This window comes from Papilio xuthus, unplaced genomic scaffold, assembly GCF_000836235.2.
Source record: "Papilio xuthus unplaced genomic scaffold, Pxut_1.1 DF827461.1, whole genome shotgun sequence".
Lineage (NCBI taxonomy): Eukaryota > Metazoa > Arthropoda > Insecta > Lepidoptera > Papilionidae > Papilio > Papilio xuthus.
Genome location: NW_013531188.1, coordinates 4,321,979 through 4,338,803, shown reverse-complemented (window position 1 = coordinate 4,338,803; position 16,825 = coordinate 4,321,979). Strand labels below are relative to the sequence as shown.

The 16,825-nt window shown below is 37.7% G+C and overlaps 1 protein-coding gene across 1 annotated transcript; it reads left to right on the top strand.

Moving 5' to 3' along the window:
- Window positions 1-8,714: 8,714 nt before the first annotated feature.
- On the top strand, window positions 8,715-11,304 carry LOC106119544 (zinc finger protein basonuclin-1). Its single transcript, XM_013314588.1, has one exon. It carries the CDS (start codon window positions 8,812-8,814, stop codon window positions 10,900-10,902), a length of 2,091 nt encoding a protein of 696 aa, XP_013170042.1. The 5' UTR covers window positions 8,715-8,811; the 3' UTR covers window positions 10,903-11,304.
- Window positions 11,305-16,825: the final 5,521 nt, after the last annotated feature.

Below are 16,825 nucleotides of genomic sequence, written 5' to 3'. Positions count from 1 at the left end.
GAGTCGCCGGCGACAGCTAGTTATGAGATAAAACTATTTTTTTATTACAATGTGGACAACTAATTACTGTGTGAATTTGTGTTTTGTGTAAAATTTTAAAAAGCTCCGTTTATGAATTGCACCAAAACTAATCGCATGGCGGACTAGGGTGATCCCCTTAATGCGTTTGCATAATGGTCCCCATTAAAACATTTATAACGAGCCGTTGCTTACTGCTCTTAGACAAATTTTCTTACGATACGTCATTTATCTTCAGTTTATAAGAGGAACGCCATGATCTAAAAAAAGTACGAATAGTTTTACTTATTAGACGACTTAGTATAGGATTTTTCAATAGGTGGACAAGAAAGCCCTGATCGTCAATGAAAGCAATCCCGAGAAGAGGGCAACATTGCGTGGTGCGATGTTGCCGAATCTTGCGAAGGCACTAGGAAGTATTTTCCTAGAGTCGTGCAGAAGCCCAGTGCAAAGGGTTCCGGTGCATTCCTTTGGAGATTCCGAGACCCTCGCAGTCGCACTTGAGGTTGGCCACCGAGAGGGTTTTAGTGAGTAAGAATCTCACATAACCCTGTCTTTCTCCCCCAAAAAAAAAGACAGGGACAAAGAAACCATCTCCATGTCCTTACACGAATTACGTGGGATAAACAAATTTCTACATGGTAAATTTCTTTGTAATACAGTGTCCTAAAGCCCAAAATCAGATGTAATCTAAAGCAAATGTTTTTGTAGAATCTTACTAATATTATAAATGTGAAAGTTTAGATGGATTGATAGAATGATGGATGTTTATTTGAAGGTATCTTAAGAACGGCAGGATGGATCTCTATCATCTCTATTTAGTATAGATGTAGAACATAGTCTGAAAGAACACATAGACTACTAATAATGTTTTTTTCAATCCCGCGCGGACGGAGTCGCGACAGCTAGTTTGACATAAAATAAACACTTTGGCATTCGCTAACTTGATGCCCATTAATTTCAGTGTATTTGGCAAATGTATTTAAGCAGATTGATGACTCAAAAAGCAACGCAAATGAAAAGTCGAGTGTCGCAAGTCAAGCGGACTGAATAAATGACTTCGGTGACTCGCTGTTTCGTTAATTGTCAAACATTATAAAGGAGCGTGTTCAATTGTGACAAAAAAATAATAAAATATTTTAATTTAATATCTATGGTAATTAATGTATATTAAATAAGCAATTTGTTTTAAAAATATTTCTGCATACTGCATACTTAACAATAACGCAAATATGGCCCAAGTGAAGAGACTATCTAAGCCTCTGTTATGAGATACGTACACCTACATTGAATGGTAAGGTTCAAAGCACCATATATATATATATATATTTATAACAGAAGGGGGGGAAAACGAGCAGCGGAAACACCGCGGTGTTCAACGACGCCCATGGACATCAACAATACCTGAGGAACCACAGATGCGTTGCGGGCCTTTCAAGTGGTGATAAGCTCGCTTCTTGAAGGACCCTAAGTGGTAGCGGTTTGGAAATACCGCCGAGGACAGACCATACCACAACGCTGCTGTGCGAGGCAGGAAGTTCCGCGCAAACCGACGACTGTACTATTATTACTCTGACAATGAATACGGACTCTTAAAACAATTCACAGTCGTTCTTTCAACTGAAACCTTTTAAACGTTGCAAGTAGAATTTGTAAATGTTTTCACTTAAGTATCTTTTCTAAATATTTAAGTCATTGTTTACACGATTTGTAAAAGAGTGTCTTTACTTTTGCATCATTATTTTGTCATTAAACTTAAAAATAAATTCCAGCTTGATACCTTCACGCTTTTTGAGAAAAAGGGTCTTGACAGACGAACGAAGGACAACAAAGTGATCCTAAAAGGGTTCCGTTTTTTTCCTAAGAGGTACGGAACCTTTTTCCAAACATAATTTATATTTAATAGCTATCGCCCGGAAGGACTCCGTCAGTATTAAAAGAAAACTTAATTAGGAGCCTATGTGTTCTTCCTGACTATGATCTACATCTATGACAAATGTCAAGGAGATCTATACAGCCATTTTACAGATACCTTGAAACAAACATTCATCCATCCATTCAAAAATTCGCATTTATAATATTAGTAAGAAGTAAGATTTCGTGACGATATCAAAAACACCCCTTGAAAATAAGTATGTTACATTGATTTTTTAGAAGTGTCTAAAAATCTTAACATTTGTTTGCTTACGAGTCAAGTATCAAGGTGCTAATATATGGAAAACTATTGCTTATCTTTGTTACAGAATTCTTAACCATCTCTTAGTGTTTTTGTTCACCCTGAGTTGTAATTAGATCATGAACAGTGTAAACAGTGATGTCTTGCAACCTCGTATGCTAAGATCGCGTGTTGCGAGTTGCGCAAGCGGCGCGCTGCTTCGCTGGGCAAGCGGGCCGCGCCTGAATCACTTCCGCCGTGTACACACGTCCTCGCTGCAGGTAACTTCTTATTAGCTCCCCTAATGTGGAACTATATTACCAGCAAAGAAGGGAGGGAGGGAATAAAGTGAGGATGACAAAGATTTCAATGTCACTCGACTTCTCTCCGTAAATCGGTGATACTGAATGTGTTAATGTAAATAGTTTTAATTGAGGAACGATGGTAGTGACTCTGAGATCTAGCATAACCATACCAGCTTATATGCCTAGATCAAGACGTACGTTTTAGGCTTCGTATTTAGTATATTTATCTTTTTTAATTGCTCATAATATCTTTAATATAATAAGAGGAATGTGTTAAAGTCTCATTACAAGTTTTGTATTTTTTTTGGATTAAGTTCAAAGTGGAATAAACCAGAATCGCGACGAAACCTTCCATGTATCACTGCTTTTACTTGTAGCATCCTCAGGGGCGTTGCGCTGCCGGACTCTCGCGCGAATTGCTTAATAAATTATTTTGCATTTTACCAATTTATATATGCTGTTAATCAACATCTTTTTAGAGTAATCCTATCTTTATCTCTATAGTTTTAAGGCTCAAAAGGAATTGTCACTTGTTTTTCGCCGGCATTTGTATGTTTGTTTATATGTGTCCTGTCATTATATTTGGAGGTCGGTTTACAAGAGGATGCGATTTCCATTTGGCACAATCCGTAACGTTCGCGCAATTAATTTTTTTTCTTCGTTCGTTTGATGAAAATTGTGTATTGATAAATTGCCTTAAGATAATATCTATGAAGATATACATTTTTATTTAAAAACATACGTAAGAGAAGACTGAATCCGCAAATTTGTAGACTAAATTCATATCCAAATAATTGTCACCGTATATATGTCCGTGGTAAAGAGGCAGGCTAAGTAAAGGGTGACCAGTCTCTCTGGTCTCTAGGCCCCAATCAACCACTGGCTGTGGGTTGATTGACATCACAAATATTTATTCAATTTCGTCGCAGATATTTGAAGATTGCATATTTTCTTCCAACGTAAGAACGTCGTATTAATGTACATATGAAATTCGAAAACCGAAAAACACTGGTACATGACGGGAATCGAACTTGATCGTGTATAATCCGTTGTTTTGAAGGACTTAACAACTGCGCCACTACCGCTCTAATCCATATAACAGTAGAAAACATTATGCGACTTAATGTAGGTCACTTAAAGGCATCACGCATCACAAATCAAATGCAAGAACGAAATCATATTCGTATTACCTTCAAGTTGTAGAAACGGGAACAAGGTCTGTTGATAATGAAACTAAATACGTTCGCTTTGTCTACTTAATTGATCATTAGTAATATGAAACGATCATTTTGTACACATGATTGTAGATTATTAAAAATATTTATAATTGTATCAGTCAATTTAAAGTCGACAATGTAAGACAAAGAAACACCTACGCCCAAACCTATTTGTGACAATCCGCTTTGAAAGGCCTGATAAGGCCGTAATGAAGAATCTACTTACTGATATTATAAATGCGAATATTTGGTTGGACGGATAGATGGATGGATGGATGCATGATTTTTGAAGGTATCGCCAGAACGGCCGCATAGATCTCGCTGAAATTTGGCATATATGTAGCAACATGAATTAACAAAACCTAATCGGATGCATGTGTGCACCCTACCTATTATACTAGCGGCGAGCGTTCTCTTGGTGTGCGCCCAGCCTATATTTGTGGCTAGCGGCACGCGCCTGTTCCAAAGCGGCCAGTCCGGAGGGCGATACTTCGTACAGTGTCGTGTGCAAGTGTAGCCAGAAATATTTTTAATCCAAACAAATATCCGGACGCTTTTCAAAATAAATAATGTCCGCCGTTTCGGGTTAAGGAGAATGCACAATGTCCGTACACAATTTATGTACGGATGGACAAACATTATCAAAGAAAAGCTAACATTTCTTTAACATATCAACGCGCATAAATTAATTATAATAATGTATAATTTTCTACTTACTTTTGAATTTTAATTTGTTAATGAAAATTATGTTACGATGAAATTTTTTTTAACGATGCCCTAAAAGTGGATGATGTATACGAGTCTCAATTGAGTTGAACTTTAAGATTTTAATAACGATTATACTAAGTTGTACGAGTAGGCTATGATGCTAGATAGATTTCTATTAAAATTTTATAAAGTAAATCAAAAAGTTTCTTAAAATAAATACTTTCTTATCTCATACCTTAAAATACATAGAACTATCAATCGCATGTGTACACTTCTTTATTTGATATAAAAATCAACGTTGACCAGAGCCGGATCACTTAGGACAAAAAGAGAGCGTGTTTACACTAGACGCCGCGAAACGGACAGTATAATATGGGTGACTGTTTATGTGGTCAAGATGTAAGCAGACAGCGGAGCTCATAGGAGGAGCGATTCTTATAAAAATCGATTATCTTTCATTAGGAATAAACCTTTTTCGCTATTTACGTAAATAATTACATACATTTATACATGTTTAATATAACATTACTAGCTGTCGCCGGCGACTCTGTCTTCGAACAATAGAAAAAAAGATAGAACCCTATGTATTCTTCCTAGCTATGTTTTATATACATCTATGCCACACATTGAATCCATGCAGACATTCTGGAGATACTTCAAACATACATCCATCCATCCATCCCTCAAAAAATTCGCATTTATAATATTAGTAAGATTATTATAGTAGTTAATCTGAAATAAAAAATCTATATTAAAATTAATTTAATTAATAAAACTTGGACCACACGATAAAAAATAGTGTTTACGCCGCCCGAGCGAAGAACGATAGTCGAGTAATTGTAACTGTTTCCAGGGAACGGGAATAATCGGGAACGTTTATAAGGTGCGATACGACATCAAACAGAATCGAGAGCGAACGACCCGACAGACATTCGCGCAGTTTATTATGAAAGTGGTGGAGAATCTTTGGTTTGTTATAAGTGTGCTCGGAAAATATGTTGCAATCGGGTCGAAATATAACTAAAATATGTTTAAAAATTTTCCTTTAAGCGGTCAACGAAATGTGGCATGTGGTTTAGGATTTTCACCGATTTGTGTATAAAAATAATCAGAGAGCATCATAAGATGAGAAAGACATTCCTTATGGTGCCAACAAAAACCCAAGTTAATATATTTAGACCGATTATTAAAAAAATAAGATGTCTCTCTAAGTGAAGTCCGCACAAAAGATTTTGGTCCTTAAAATAATTCTATCATTCGACTTTTCAGTCGACACTCCCTTCTTGATAATGTCACCCTTCACGTAACCCATTTATCTCCTATTAAGATGCTTATAGCTAATAAATTATTTTCACTTAAATTTCATCATACTATTATTATAATTCTGAATGTTTGGATGGATGTTTGTAAGAAGGTATCTCCAGAACCGCTGCATGGAAATTTAGTATAGATAACTACTAATTAAATTTATTTAATTCCATGCTAACGGTGTCGCGGGCGACAGCTAGTATTTTTTTAAAAACCAAATTATATGCTTACAGCTTAAAGCTAAGGTTTGATAAGAGCCATAGCATTTCAATCATCACCACAATATAATCTGTTTCATTACTTTCTCGTACATCGACTGACTTGTAGATCAAAGTTGATTTCTTATAAATACCACGTCCAAATTCATACTACTGTTAATAATCAGTTCAAAAGAAATCTACTGGCGTACATCATCGGTATACTATAGAAGGTGTATTTTTTACTGAAGCGATGCAAAACTTTCTGTTTCCATATCAAATAATGGTCGTAGAACTTATGAATATTTGAAGCTTTACTTGTATGTCAAAAATAATTGTTTTTTTTAAAGAGAATTATTCTCTTGTTATACATTAATATAAAGTTTACCTTGTTTCTTGTATGAAAATAAACAATTTACTGTCTGATTCAGAAATTCCGTAATTATAATATTGGAACAATCTGTCTCAAATTGATTTACTCCTGCAATTAACGGATGTACGTTTCACACTATTTTACTAATATAAATGCGAATTTTAAGATGTATGGATGGATGTTTGTTACAAGATATCTCCAAAACGGCCCAAAAGATCTTATTAGATTTGGCATAGATATAGAACATAGTCTGAAAAAGCTAGATTAAGTTATTTTTAATTTCTGCGTGAACGGAGTTGCGAGGTTATAGTAAATTATATTTTTAAACAGTATACGAATCTAAAGTCTACTCAAAACTTTAATAGCTAACAAATGGTTAAGAAACACATTCCTTTTAAAGATAGTAGCCGATACTGTGGTTACAATAAAACATTGTGTAGAAAAAAATACAAAGAGAAGTCACGCGTACAAATGTAGTGGTTACTCTATGTTGCGGTAACATTTGTTTGTGGTTTTAGGGCTTTTAAAATGTTTACTTTTGTCATAAACGATACGTATAAATGAATCAAACGCAATAATTCCGAACTTGAGGTTGTAAGGTTGAGGCTATACGGACATTAATTTACTTTGATTTAGAAGAAAAACATTAGAAGTGGTTATTTAAATGCGTTTTAGAACGTTTTAATGTTTGTGAATAGTTTAAGAGTTTTATGGGAGGTTAGATGTTTTTAGTTTGTTTTTCTTTTTTACGGTAGAACAAAAAGAAACATTGGATTTAAATGTTTGGTGTGCTTACTCGGTGAAGTACATTTTAATATCAGACCGAGATCTGCAGTTCATCACCGTCGCCAACATCTGTAAATACGCGATGTATTTCATCTCTAACTTACAAGAAATAAATTAAAAAAAGGTGTAAAATTTGGCCTTCGGCAAAGCACAGTTAAACCAACTTAGTAATAAAGAAAGCTCAATTGAACTTATTTTTTTATTTCTTATCCAAGCAATTTCTTAAAGTAAATAAAGAGTCGACGGTACCACTTTTAAAAAACTTCGTTTAACTATAAAGAAAAACTAGGTCATACGCCTTGGAGGAACAAAACTCAGTCACTCTCATTACTTGAAAAGCTTTTTAAATATACCAAATGTCTAAAACATGGTAAAAAAAGCTAAATTTGCTAAAGAATTTGCTAATTTAACGTCTGTAAAAAAAGAACAAAGTCTAATTGAAATTAATTAAATTAATATACGAAAACAATTTTTTTGTGACTAAATCCGTTCATAGATGGCGTTAGTAGTAACATTGGAAGCACTTGAAAGCTTGTTTTAGAACAGTTTTAATAAATCACGCAAAATAAGACAGCAGTGCGTCTGACCGACATGAAAACGTTGTTTTGAACTATTTGTGAGTCAATTTGCTTTAGAAGCAACTTTACATCTGGTACTAAAATATCCTCGTAAATATAACGTTAATTGTTATGAGGTATTTCGTTGTTTAAATCGCTACTTATTTATTTTTTAAGTAGTCGTCTAATAATTCAGTGTATTTTTATCTATACTAATGTTACAACGAGAAAAGATTCATTCAATAAACTCCGAAACTACTGAACCGATTTGAAACATTCTTTCACTGTTGGCAAGCTACATTAACTTCACGTGAGGCTAGATTTAATTCCAACTACAACTAGTAGTTATACAACTAAATCTAGTAGTTCGCATATTACTAGTACATATTAGTAGTTTTTATGTTATATGAAAATAAGGTGAACCATTTATTCATTTGTCACCGTATCTATTCCATATAAAAGACATCTTTAGAATAGCGAAAAATTTGTAGCTTGCCTTAATGTTATTGACAATATGCAATGTACAGGAATGCAAAGTCTTATAAGATTGTATACGTTTCTATTTTGTGTAGAAAGAAAACATTTTATCTTATAGTTTTGTAAATATTTTCAAATTTGAAACGATATATTTAAGAAACCGTTAGCTTCGCTTATGTACGTAATGCGAGACATATGCAGGTAACACAAAACAGTAGATACAGATCTAATCTAAACTAATTTAGTCCTAAGCATTGTAATTCAGCTATATACCCGGAGATAGATCTGCAAGCAATAGCGCCGGACATGTGTAGTGTGGAGTTCGTCTGCTACATGAATGCGGCACGGGGACGGTGCTCACCGTCGACGCAGCCGTGTACACCTCGGCCCGAGTGTGGTGTGTAGTTACGTAACGCGATGTTTTAGTCGTCTTGTGTTTACAGCGGTCGGCCGGCGGCGGCGGGCGAATGTCGCTTGTCCCCACTGCGCATCGATCCGCTCCGCCCAGCGCACGCTCCTCCCACCCGGACCCGCGCCCGCCGCCCGCGCGCCCCCGCGTGCCCTAGCCGCACTCCGCGCCCCGCGTCCCGGCGCCGGCCTTTGTCGCGCGCCGCCCGCGCGGTCACCTGTGTCGCACGTCCTCAGTCGCAAGGCGGCCGCGTCGCGCGCCACCCGCTTCGCACCGCGTGCTATATTATGACAGTGACGTGATGGAAGGCAAAGAGTTCGGTGCGGTCCCCGGCCTACCTGCCGGTCTGGACTACTTCATGATGCCGCGCGTCAGCCAACCGGCGCCGCAGTTCGACTTCAGAAAGTTGGGAGCCAGCTTCAGCGGCCGCGAGGAGGAGCGTGAGGAGCCACGCTCGCCGGAGTACGCGCCGGAGCGCCGCGACCCGCCGCCCGCGCCCTGGCCGCTCGGCCTCGGCGTGCAGTTCGTCAACCCCGCCACCGGCAAGAAGAGAGTGCAGTGCAATGTCTGTCTCAAAACTTTCTGCGACAAGGGAGCTCTTAAAATTCATTTCTCGGCGGTGCACCTGCGTGAAATGCACAAATGTACGGTGGAGGGGTGCACCATGATGTTCAGTTCGCGCCGCTCGAGGAACAGGCACAGCGCTAACCCGAACCCCAAGCTGCACTCACCGCACGTGAGACGCAAGATATCGGCGCATGACGGCCGCTCTGCGCAACCGTTCCCACTGTTGCCTGCGCTGGCGCGGCTACCTCTGCCGCCACCCTCGCTGTTGCCACCCGAACTGGCCGCCCGGTTGCCTCCCGCGCTTTCTGCTCCACCGGGACCGACATCGCTGCCTCCCCGAGTTCCCCTCGACGACCTCCGCAACTTCAGTGAAATAGAGAAAATGTATAGGAAGATACCATCACCTCAGGAGTCCTCGCGTCATGTGTTCGATGTTCTTAAGCCTTCTCCACCGCGCGAGGACGAGTGCATTAAACACAGTGAAAATATTGAATGCACCTCTAAAGAAAAGCAAGAAGAAGTGACAGTAGATGTTAAGTCACCGGCGATGAGCAGGTTGAATTACGACGACGAACCCGAGGATTTGAGTGTAAATAAACGACGAGAGGAGGCCGAGTCAACGGTGCAGTTAGAACCCAGTGGTCGAACTGAACCCACCGTCGGCGACGACAAGTCGACACTTGTTCCTAATAAACGGAAGAGAAAGAGCGGCAACCCCACGCGGTGTTCACAAAACACAGTAGAGTACAGTGTTTCGGACGAGGAATATAATAGTGATTTATTTAGAACCATCTCAACCCCCGGCTCAAGCCGGACAGAGGAGGAACCCCTATCGCTCAAGAAACAAAAGCCAGAAAAATGGGAGCCATTTCAGAACGGCGAGGAGGTTGTGGACGCGGAAACGGTGACGCGAGTAAAAGCCGAGAGCGAGTCGGACGACGAGTCGAGTGCGCCGAGCGTGGTGCGCGAGGGGCTGCGGCTGCGCTCCGACCTGTATACCCCGAGCGACAGCGGAAGCGACCTGCTGGCGCTAGAGGAGCGTTTAGCGCGTCCGCGTTCGCCTTCATCCCACAGCGATCTCGCCGACGATCGCACCGACATCAATGATCTCGAAATACCGATCGACGATGAGAATCCAGACAGATGCACGGCTTGCGGCAAAATATTTCAGAATCACTTCACGCTGCGCATGCATTACAGGAACGAGCACTTAAAACTGCTTCACCCCTGCGACGTTAACGGGTGCGATGCCGCTTTCCCTTCACGAAGAAGTAGGGACCGGCACAGCTCCAATGCCGATTTGCACAGACGATTGCTTTCGACGGGTCCGCCGGACTCTCGGGAACGGAGGCCCTCCTTCGAAGTCAACGCAGAGCTCCTCAACAAATTGTACGCAGATATAAAAGGTCTCGCGTCGACGCTCGAGAGTCTTCGATACGGTGGCGACGAGTCCCCACAACTGCCGGCCTACGTCACGGAGACAATGAAGTTTTACAGTCGGAATTTGAGCGCATTACAGTCGGGGTTCCTACCGCAGCTTGGGGATCGGGGATTTTTTCCCGGGCCATTCCTGATGGGTCATGGGGCGCCGCAACCGGGCGGGATGTACGCGCCAGCCGGAGCGCAATCGGCGCGGGAGTCAATGTCACCACTGTCGGCGTCCTCGCCGCCGGTGCTCTCCCCCGGTCGGTTAGACGCGGCACACGGCAGACCGCGGGACGACGCTAAGCTGCTTTTTCGAGAGACGAGCGAGTCCTACAAGAAGATGACGTCGCTGTGCGAGCGACAGGAGCAGCTGTACCAGCACCATGTGCCGGTGTCGTGACGCGGCCGCCCCCCGCGCCCTCCACGCCGCGCATGGTGATACCTCATTTCTCGAAGAAGTCGGCGCGTCATAGACTCTCGTATATTTAATTGTTAATAATATTAATTGTGTTAATTCTATTAAGTATTTCGTTTTGTATTTTTTCTTGTGATATTTAGACAAATATATCGTAATCGGATCCCACGAACTGTAAGTTATAAGGGACGCGACCGCTCGGGTGTTTGTGAACCGAAGTGCAATACGGACATACAATATTATAAATTTAAATGGAGTCGGCGCGGCTGCGGTGTGCGATATCAGTCGCGTAGAGTATTCGTATAATCGATGTTGAAAGTAAACGTTATAACTGATCAGCTTCATTTATTGTTCTGACGCAATAAACTCATTGAGGAAAAAACGTAACATTGTTTTTTATTTACGACAACGCGGACGCCTCGGTAAGTCGTGCCGAATTGTAACATAACCTAATTATAGCTAACATTAACTGCACTGGGCTCGTGGGGGCTTGTTCAAGTGGAACGGCGCATCTGTCTTAGTTGCTCCGTTTGGTTAACGCTTTACGCTAAACTATTTATATTTGACTAACCAATATAACTAAAGTATACATTCTACAATTATCCATGCTAATAAATGAAACGAGGCGATTACCATCACTTAAAATCAATATTCCACTGAACTTCCTCAAATTTCCACATGTTTGAATAACTAACAGCAACTGTTTTATAAAGACTTAATGAAAGAAAATATACAATTGAATAGTACTTTTAGTCTTTTTAAAAATCTAAATTAAATAAATAAAAGTTGCATAAATACTAAATGAAACATATTTTTGTGATAAGTATATCATTTAAAATGATCTTTTTATATTTTAGTATCTATCAAGCCTACGTAAAACATGCTAACGAATACTCGTATTTATTTGATATAATTAAAACGGGTAGCAGCAATCAGTGGACGAAATTAATTAAAATTATTAATATACAATAAGATAATTATAAAATATTACAATCATAATAAAATGTTTTTATTTGCATAATATTGAGTTATTAACTAACTTTAACAAGAGATATTTTACAGAAGCATATTTGAATATCCAAATAAAAATGTCACAAAAGACACAAATATTTTATCGTAAATTACAAAATAAAAAAGAACACCCTATAACGATGAATTGTTTTCTTACATCTACACTATAATATTTTAAAGAGGACAGATTTTTATTTTTGTAAAATATGAATAAACTCAAAAACTACAGAACCGATTTTAAAAATTCTTTCCCCACCAGATTGCTACATTATCTGTTTATACCATTGGCTATTTAATATTGTTATAACGTTTAAAATTAACAATTTGTTCATTTATCTATAGTCGGCAAGGACCGCTATTATCTTATAATATTAATATTAAAAATGCGATTGTTCGGATGGATGTTTGTTGATATCTCCGGAAGGGCTCAACGGATCTCGTTGAAATTTGGCATAGATTAAGAACATAGTCTGGAAGAACACGTTACGTTTTTTTACCTCCGCGCGGACGGAGTTGCAAGCAACAGCTAGTTAATAATATAGAAATAAAGCTTTGTAAATCGTTGTGCCGGTCATCCAGGCATGAGAACTTAACTAATTGCGGTTTCTAACCTGTTATGATTTAATAACAGGGCGACGTACGAAACGTTAATTCTTATTTCCCACTCCGAGGTCATGTAAAAAATTACTATACCATTATGACATCGAATTTTAGATCTCATATTAAACGCTAATATATTTTCGGGTTAACTATAGCCCGCGCCTTTGTTTCGAGTAAAATTAAAAAATGAGAATTAAAGAAAAAAATAATCCTGAAACTGTTATCCGTTACGGAATTAACAAATATCCTTCGAAATTAGCATTTATAATATTAGTAAGAAGTATTTAATAACACGCTGTATTTGACAAAACGCCTTGAAAACTTCAAAAAGTCATTTGTTTTTCTTCTTTGGATCGGCAATGGCTTTTAATTTAGCATTTATTTTGATTACGAGTTTAGATCGTTAATCAACATCAAAATATCGATTATTTATCAAACAAATCCTCGAGGCATTTTAAAAGAAACAATGTTGATTAATTTAATACATATACAGTTGACGTTTATAACTTTATAATGCAACTTGTTTTATATATGTTTAACAGTGGTAGAGCCCGCTTTAACATCTTCGCACGAATCGGCCCGGCTCGCCCGGTGAAATACCACGGCCACACAGAAGACAGGCGTGAAGTGGAAGCAATTCCGCGTTTCGTCTGATGAGTGTGCGTCCCGGAGGCCTAATTTAGTCTTCTTTCTCTTCCCACTCTTTTTCTCATAAGGAATGGATGAGAAGTGGAAGTGGACTTTCCGGATGAGAGGATGCATGGAAGGGGAAAATATTTTCTTTCTGTGCATCCTCTCCTCCGTCGATTAAAGGTAGGCAACGCATATGCAATTGCGTATGTCCATGGGCAACGGTCACTTCGCTATTCAGCGATTTCAGGTGGCCGCCGCTCGTTTGCCCCCTTCTCTTATAAAAGAAAGATACTGCCTCTGCCCCACTATGGGGACATAAGACATTAAGCCAAGTCAAGTAAATCATATAAAGATTTTGAATATTTTTTAAAATTACTAGCTGTCACCTGCGGCTTTATCTACGCGAAATTAAAAAAAAGCTTAATAAGTAGTTTATGTGTTATTCCAGACTATGTTCTACATATGTGCCAAATTTCATCAAAATCCGTTGAGCTCTTCCGGAGATACCTTCAAACAAACATTCATCCATCTACCTGGATGTTTTTTTTTTTAATTGTGTTTTTTGAAAATTATATTTAAGTACGAATTACTGATGAAATATGAATAATATTTTTCGATCTTACCGATAGAAAAAGTTAAGTTCATTTTTAAGTTGATTATCGATAAAACACGAATAAAATTATATTTTCTAAAAATGATCCCTACCTAGATCGATGTATCGCCCCCGAAACCCTTTATATACTAAATTTTATGAAAATCGTTGGAGCCGATTCCGAGATTCCAATTATATATATATACAAGAATAGCTCATTTAAAGATATAAGATAATTTAAGTCAATATAATAAATGTCGGAAAATTATTTTGGTTTAACTATCGTAATTTGTTTCGGGCTGTTATTATGAAATTTTAAGTTCATAACAATAAGTTATTAGCTAGTTATACGTTCAAGATATTACTTGCTTAAATTGTTATGAACATTGTCTTGCAGACAGACAGGGCCCCGGGCGGGTTTAGTTTACGTATTCCTGACTCGGGAAGCGTTTAGTTTATTAATTAGGGTTTGACAAACTGTGCGGTTAGTCCCTTTCCTCTAATCCCCTGCTACTAAGCCCCGAATTTGATATGCCTCGTGATTCCGGATTAAACAGACCTGTTTATTGTTTCAATTTAAAAATCATAAGTGGAGCTACTTTTTTTTCTATTTTCTGATTTAAAAACGACATATTATTATAACAAAATTCAAAGCGTAGCGAGATAGTGTGATTTTTTTTATTTAAAATATCTTTATATATATATAATTCTTCTGTGAGTGTGTATGTCACTGAACTTCTCTCAAACGACTGGAACGATTTTGATGAAATTTTTTGTGTGTGTTCAAGGGGATCTGGGAATGGTTTAGATTCACAATTTTGTCCGCTGGACAATGTTTTTTTAATTAATTTTTAATTTATTAGTAGTTGTTGATTTTGGAATGTTTTACATTGGATCCGACAGACGGCGCTACCATCGCAGTGTCAAATTGTCAGACAACGTCTGTCGGGTCCGCTAGTATTATATATTATAGGAAAATGACGAATGATTCGTGATGAATATTATGAATAATTTTAATGAAATATGACCATTTTAAACAACAAAATTACATATTGTTATAGTATCAAATCCATACAGATCTCTACTACATGATAAATAAATATTGCGAATTGCTTACTCTAATATAATCTTTGATAACCGCGTTATAATTTTTAACATCTCAACCAGAGTCAGCGTCTTAAGACACAGCCCTGAGGCATCGTCTTTGTGTACTTTGTCAAACGTTAATTAACTTTCTGTTATTTGCTTACTTAGGGTTAGATAATTAAAACATTATGATATCCCCAAATTTGTACACGTAAATAGAATAAACTAACTTCTAACTTAAGGTTTCTATCTCTTTATTATTATTACTATTTTAAATTAATATCGATTTTAAATCAATTGGTTTTTAATTTATCAAACGATATGTTATCATATCTGATCAGTGCCAATCGTGTTATAAAATTTTAAATTTCGAACAAACCATAAAAATGACCATATATTTATGTCTATATTAAACTCAATATGAATATTTAAACATGAATTTCGTTTGTATTATACGTCTTATAAACTCACGCAGTGCTTGGCTAAAGACAAGTCTTTGCCTCGGGGTTTGCTTTAATCTCTTGTCTCCTGCAAACTCTAGCGAACGCTTCCGACTCCAAAGTGAGAATAGCTAATGATTCTTTTAATCTTCTTAAAAATTCTCAAAGGACTCGAGTAAGCTGAAGTAACGCCGCGGGGCACAAGGTTTTATTTAACTTGTTATTAATTATTAAGATGTAATTCCTTTATTGATATTTTATAATCGAAAAATATAAAAACGTCAGTGTTTATTTGCAATAAACTCTTTGATGAATTCGTAAAAAAATTTAATAATTTTTCCGGTGTTGATTTTGAAATTTACTTAATACTCCACCATCAAATGACTTATTCCTGCTAGTTAGTAGATATGAAAGACTCCATGTCCTTATCAGACTCTATATGTAGTTACAGATGCTACAAAGGCTACTTATCGTAGGTTTCTAAGGCCAAAATCTCTGTTTAAAATATTTTGTTATCTCTGTTTTGTCAAGATCATAGAGATGACAATATTTTGGTCTAAGAAACCCACGGTTAATAGACTAAAGGTGAGATGAGGAAGGAGTTGTAACTTTCTGAACATTCATTTGTTTTATTTGGGACTCAACTCAAAAGCAAAATATCTGACTATATCAAGCAATTGTATACATTATATAAATTAACCATTTTAAGGAGCTTCATTTAGTTAAATATTCTAAAATAATTAATCCATATTTCAATTTAATAGTATAATATTTATTGCTATAACTATACTTTGAGTTGCGGTTCTGTCAGGCGTTATGAGATCCCGGGGGAGCGGTATGAATAATTCACGTGTAGTGATCAAAGACAATTGTGACGTCAGACGTCACGTCACGCTTTTTACACCGTCAGACTGAGCGTCAGAGTATATTTACATGCATTATTTTGCCAACAGACAAAGGGATTAGAATGTGATAGGTTTATGTGTTCATTTTACGTTTATTGTGATATCATGTCTTAACTTTTGTACTATGTTTATCTATGACTGGTGTTATCGTTTTTTTTAAATGCGTTTTATTTTAAAATTGTTTTACAGCTTGCTTTTTATAAATAAAATATTTGTCGCCAGCGACACACTTAAAGAATCAGTAGGCTATGTGCTCTACATCTATGGTAAATTGAATTGAGATCATTAGAGTCGTTCTGTTCTAAGAAACATCCATTCATTCATCCATATACATTTAAACATTCGCATTTATAATAGTACAAGATAATATATAGTCGTCAGGTCATATATGTGCACACTGAGGTCCTCGGAGCCTGCCCAAGTGGAGTCTTTTCACTCCATTGAGCCATAATCCACTACGTTGATCAATGCGGGTGAACTTCATACACATCTTTGAATTTCTTCGCCCATATTTGCAGGTTACAGCTGGATATTTTCCTTAACCGTAAGAACGTTGGATAAATGTATTTAAATTTCGAAAATCGCAAAATACATTGGTAAATAGTGGAGTTCGAACCTGGACGTCTAGATTTCGTTCCAGT